This window comes from Cornus florida, unplaced genomic scaffold (genome assembly GCF_030987335.1).
Source record: "Cornus florida cultivar Cherokee Brave unplaced genomic scaffold, ASM3098733v1 CherokeeBrave_3.0.0_Hap2_Chr04, whole genome shotgun sequence".
NCBI classification, from domain to species: domain Eukaryota; kingdom Viridiplantae; phylum Streptophyta; class Magnoliopsida; order Cornales; family Cornaceae; genus Cornus; species Cornus florida.
In genome coordinates this window covers 78,242,622-78,248,220 of record NW_026775574.1, presented here as the reverse complement: position 1 = coordinate 78,248,220, position 5,599 = coordinate 78,242,622, and the positions used below count along the sequence as shown (strand labels likewise).

The 5,599-nt window shown below is 35.8% G+C and overlaps 2 protein-coding genes across 2 annotated transcripts; both read left to right on the top strand.

Annotated features, from left to right (window-relative positions):
• Nucleotides 1-2,214: 2,214 nt before the first annotated feature.
• LOC132303607 (disease resistance protein RPM1-like) lies at nt 2,215-5,276 on the top strand. The gene has a single exon (XM_059800942.1). The coding sequence runs from the start codon at nt 2,422-2,424 to the stop codon at nt 3,490-3,492; it is 1,071 nt and encodes a 356-aa protein (XP_059656925.1). The 5' UTR covers nt 2,215-2,421; the 3' UTR covers nt 3,493-5,276.
• Nucleotides 3,646-5,115, top strand: LOC132305148 (disease resistance protein RPM1-like). The gene is made up of 3 exons (XM_059802830.1): nt 3,646-4,373; nt 4,456-4,671; nt 4,755-5,115. Exons 1-3 carry the CDS (start codon nt 3,646-3,648, stop codon nt 5,113-5,115), a joined length of 1,305 nt encoding a protein of 434 aa, XP_059658813.1.
• Nucleotides 5,277-5,599: the final 323 nt, after the last annotated feature.

Below are 5,599 nucleotides of genomic sequence, written 5' to 3'. Positions count from 1 at the left end.
TTTCAACTTGATTGCAACGTCGAAGGACATTGTAGGCCCAAAAGATGATAATGGCACTAACGGACTAGACTAGACTTTAATTGTGTGGTATTTGACTTTTCTCCTGAATTTCATATAAATATATGACAGATTCATACTCTTGTTTTAAGCTGATTTTTCTCCTTTTTTTATTAACTTTCATACCGAGAGATTGGAGAGTTTGGCTATTGAAATTAAGAAGATAAGAGAGAATGGCTGAGAGTGTAATAACTTTTCAACAAAATTCATAACTGTATATCAACACCATTTTTTTTTTTTTTTTTCCACAAAATTCATGTTCTTGTAATTTTATTTATCAACAAGGTGAAATTAAAGATTCAAAGAAATTCCAAATTAGTTTTTAAAAATCACATAAAAAAAAATTCAAAGTATAAAATAGAAAAGAAAAATTAAAAATAAAATTCCATTCGCATCATCTTCCAAATTAAACATTATTAATCGCATGGGGAAAAAAATTCTAAACTTAAACTCAAATTTTACCATTTCCATTACTATTATCAAGGAGTTTAAAGGTTCATGAAGTTTTAATTGTTATTCAATGTTTTCCATACTAACAAGATGAGTTACATCGTTCAATTCTATTATTTCTTCAGTTGTGGGATCTTGTATTATTATTTACAAAGAACAATTTCAAACCCTAATAAGAGAGAGAAAAGAAAGTTTATACAAAGTATAGAAAGAGTTGAGAGACAGGAAGAGAGAGAAAAAGAGGGGTTAACAAAAAAAAAAAAAAAAAAATTCAAAAATGTTAATTGAAAAAAGGGATTACAAAAAGCTCTTATCAATTATCATAACTGAAAAGTATAGTTGTGATATTTGAAAAAATAATTATTAAATTATAATTATTAGGACCAGTTGCAATCCCTCACACACGTGACTGCTTCAAATATAGGAAGGATCACCTGCGTCGTTCATCATGTGCATGTTGATTGATAATTTGGTATTGTAAAAGGGTGTTATTGTAACTCAAGACGAAAGATAGTGTGAGAGTGCTGGGTCAACATTGGTGTGCTCTCAGAATTCCAAAATCATCTATTTCCACCTACACAAATTGGTCCCAATCCATCTATTTTCAATGGCACAAGTTGATGATATTAGTCCAGTCTAAAGCAATTGTCCACCCAATTCAAAACACTGATTGAGTGATTGTCCTTAGTAATGTTAATTAAGCTACATATTTCGTACAAAAAAAAAAAAAAAAAAAGATAGGTATCGGCCATTTGATTAGAGGTCTGATTTCAAACCTATCATTATGTGTGATATCTCGCATTGACAGTGTTGTGCATGTTTGGTAATCATCAAGGTGTTATTTTTTGTTTGGAAAGTGTTTGGTTGTCGTAAAATATTTACGAATAAAAAAATATTAAAATTTAATTAAAATAATTTATTTATTAATTTTTAATAAATTATTTTATATGCTCCATCCGATAGACTCGATCGGAACTTCGACCTAGTTCTTTACAAAATATAAAAATATATATATAAAAGAAAAATAAATATTTTACGTTGGAGCTCAAGATGAAAAACAGTTGTTTTATGGGTGTTCTGCCGACACTTGGCAAGTACTCAGCAATTCCAATGCAATCTCTAGTCCTAAGCGATGTTAAGCTATAGAGGTCCACTGTTTGTTTTTGTGATTCACTTACTACTTCAATCATCGTGTATAATTTTTCGAACTATCGTCAATCATTTTGGGAGGTTGAAGAATATTTTCTCACAAGTCACGACCACCCATATAGACAAATTTAATGCTTAGCCTTCTTAATCATGTTTATTTAAATGCATAGTCTTGGTTGAGTTTCTAAAAATTTGTTTCCAAAAATTCAAAAAATAAAAACTGTTATGCAATGATTAATAATCATAGAAGACAATTATTTGATATAATGTCTTTATTAATGGAGTTTTGAGAAAAATAAATTCAAAGCAATATTTTTTTGAATCAGTTACGGTGTAATCAAGGTTTCAATGTTTTTGTACAATGGAATTGATACATCCACTTAAAATTGATTCCAGCTCAAAATCACCAATTGCTGGTCCCCACGATCCGATCCATCTACTTCTACCGACACAAAACCATGAAATTAGTCCCACTGCTCTAAATCAATTGTCCAAACAATGTCCTATCAAGATTGTCCAAATTTTATGCTAATTGAGTTATAGAAGGGCTCATTTAGTAATTACCACTACTACACTTCATCATTTAATTAAATACATTTCAGTCAGCTTCATCCTCTTGCTTTTTCTTTCACAAAGCTGTCTTTTGTCATAGTTGTCTTTCAGACTCGGTGCCCTTTCCACTTTTTATTCCAAAGAAAGTCTTCCCACACAATTGGGAAATTGTTGGAAATTCCTTCTCAATCGATCTTTTGTTCTCTTGATAGAATGGATGAGAGCGTAGTAGAATTTCTGCTCAATCACTTGACCATCTTCATTCAACAAGAGTCAAGCCTCTTGGGAGGAATAAGGGAAGAAGCTGAGTCCATCAGAGATGAATTGGTGAGCATGAGGGCTTTCCTCAGAGTAGCTGATGAAAAACAAGATATTGACCCACAGCTCCAAGCATGGGTTGAGAAAGTTCGTGATGTTGCCTATCACACCGAAGATGTGCTTGACGAATTCATGCTCCGCTTCGCACGTTATCATCATGGGGATGGATTCTATGGTTTTCTTGGTAAGATTTCTTTTTCTATTAAGAACTTGAAAGCTCGCCATCGAATTGGTTCTGAGATACGTAAAATAAAGTCCAGAGTCGAAAATATACATCAAAGATACCGTGATGGATTTAGTATCTCAGAGCATGGATCAAGCTCCACCGTTGACAACACATGGTATGATCGTCGAGGTGATGCACTTCTACTAGAAGAGGCTGAGCTTGTTGGCATGGATGGGCCCAAGAAACACCTGATTGGGTGGTTTCTGGATGACAGTCCAAGACTCAGAGTCGTTTCGGTGGTGGGGATGGGGGGTATGGGAAAAACCACCCTAGTAAAGAAAGCCTATGATGATATGGGGGTGAAGAATCGTTTCCAATGTCATGCTTGGATCACTGTTTCTCAATCATTTCATCTCAGAGAGCTTCTCAAAGACGTAGTTCGAAGACTCTTCGATGAAGCCAAGCAACAGGCCCCTCAAAGTTTGGAAACCATGGACATCAATGACTTGAAAGCAAAAATTAAAGATTTCCTCCAACAGAGAAGGTACGTGCTTGTTTTAGATGATGTCTGGAGCATAAATGCATGGGATGCTTTGAAATATGCATTCCCTGACAACAATAGTGGCAGCCGAATACTGCTCACGACCCGTATTGTTGGTGTAGCTTCTACGTCTTGCGTAGAATCTCTTGATCACAACTATACTATGAAACCACTGTCCCCAAAAGAGTCTTGGACTCTGTTCTGTAGGAAGACATTCCAAGGCAACCACTGCCCTCAACATTTAGAGGAACTCTCATGAAGTATCTTACAAAAGTGTGAGGGCTTGCCACTTGCGGTTGTGGCAATTAGTGGTGTTTTGGCTACGAAAGACAAAAGTAGAGTGCATGATTGGGAATTGTTTTACCGCAGGCTTGGTGATGCTCAGTTAGAAGTCCACGACAAACTTGAGAGTATGAAAAATATACTCTCTCTGAGTTACTATGATTTGCCTTACTATCTAAAAATATGCTTCTTGTACTTGGGTTTATTCCCTGAGGATTACGAGATTGAGCGCATGAGAGTGATTCGACTGTGGATCGCAGAAGGATTTGTGAAAGAGATAGGGGGAATGACAATGGAAGAAGTTGCTGAAGGCTATCTCAATGAGCTTATTAATAGAAGTTTGGTCCAAGTGGCAAAGATAGATGGTGTTGGAAGGCTTAGAGAGTTTCGAATCCATGACCTTTTCCATGAAGTAATTATTTCAAAGTCAAGAGAACAAAACATTGCTGCCATAGTAAGCAAAAGAAGCACAACATGGCCGGAAAAAGTTCGCCGCCTATCAATTCAGTATACCTTGGGGAACTTGAAGCATACAAATCGTTTTTCTCAACTCCGTTCATTGCTCATGTTTTCGGTGGAAGAACCTATATCCAAGTCGTTGAATCCTATATTATTCAATGGTGGGGTTAGGTTGTTGAAGGTTTTGGACCTGAGGGGTGCTTCTTTGAAGATACTTCCAAATGAAGTTGGCAAACTATTTCATCTCAGGTATTTAAGCTTGAGGAGAACAGAGGTTGAAACGCTTCCGAAATCCATAGGTAAGCTTGAAAACCTTGAAACTTTGGATCTCAAAAACACCAATGTAACTGAGTTGCCTGTTCAGATCTTAAAGCTCCAGCGTCTTCGTCATCTCTTGGTGTACCGCTACAAATTTTTTTTATATAAATGGCTTTAAAACAATAGTGGGAATACAAGGCTTGTCTTCCTTACAAAAACTTAGTTATATTGAAGCGAACCATGACAATAGTAGAATTGTAATGGGAGAGCTGGGGAGACTAACCCAGCTGAGGAGATTGGGGGTTAGGGAGTTAAGAAGGGAGGATGGGAAGGCTTTGTGCTCCTCTATTGAAAAGTTGAGTAACCTTCAATCATTGAACGTAGGTTCTGTAGAAACGAAAGAGATTATTGATATACAACAATTGCCTTCTCCTCCTCGGTCTCTTCAACGACTCGTTTAGAAAATTTGCCGCATTGGATTACTTCTCTTCATAACCTGGTGAGATTGCGGCTTGGGTATAGCAAGTTAAGGGATGATCCATTGCAATCCCTTCAAGATTTGCCCATTCTGATAGAAATTGTACTTTTTAAGGCTTACCGAGGGGAGGAAATGTGTATCAAATCGACAGGGTTTCAGAAGCTTAAGATATTGGAGCTTTACAGCTTAGAAGGATTGAGGTGGGTGAGAATGGAGAAGGGATCATTGCCTCATCTTGAAAAGCTAACTATTGGGAACTGTGAGTTGGTGGAAGAGGTACCCACTGGCATTGAAAATCTAACCAACCTTAAATCCCTTGAGCTCTTGAATATGACATTGGATCCACACAAACAGGGTGGGGATTATTGGAAAATAGCACACATCCCCAATATTCAGATTTCTTGAACTTTCCTGGATAGTCGTTGGGTTGGAGATAATCTAGAGAGAGAGAGAGAGAGAGAGAGGGAGAAGAGTCCTTGCAAAATTGAGATCATTAATACTTTCTTGAACAGTCACCTAATATTTTCTTTTATTTTATTTTTTAAGGATAACTGATTTGTTTTTTCTTTTTCCCTTTTGTAAGTGATTTAAGTTGTTGTATATTATGTTACATTGGTTAAAAAAAATAATAATAATTTGTTACAGCATATTGATTTTCTTATTTAAAAATTAAAACAAGGTAATACTTACACAAATTCCGAAGATTATGACTTATCCTGAGTTTGTTATGATATTATAGATTGATTATCTTCTTCAAGTTCTCAATGAAGATTTAGCGTTTTTCTGGCCAGTTCTGATGTGAATGCCACAGGCAGGTTAAAGAAAGTCACGTGAAAGTAAATGCGATAGCAAATTCCTTAGGTAAAGGGAATTTTTTTAAAAAACTAAA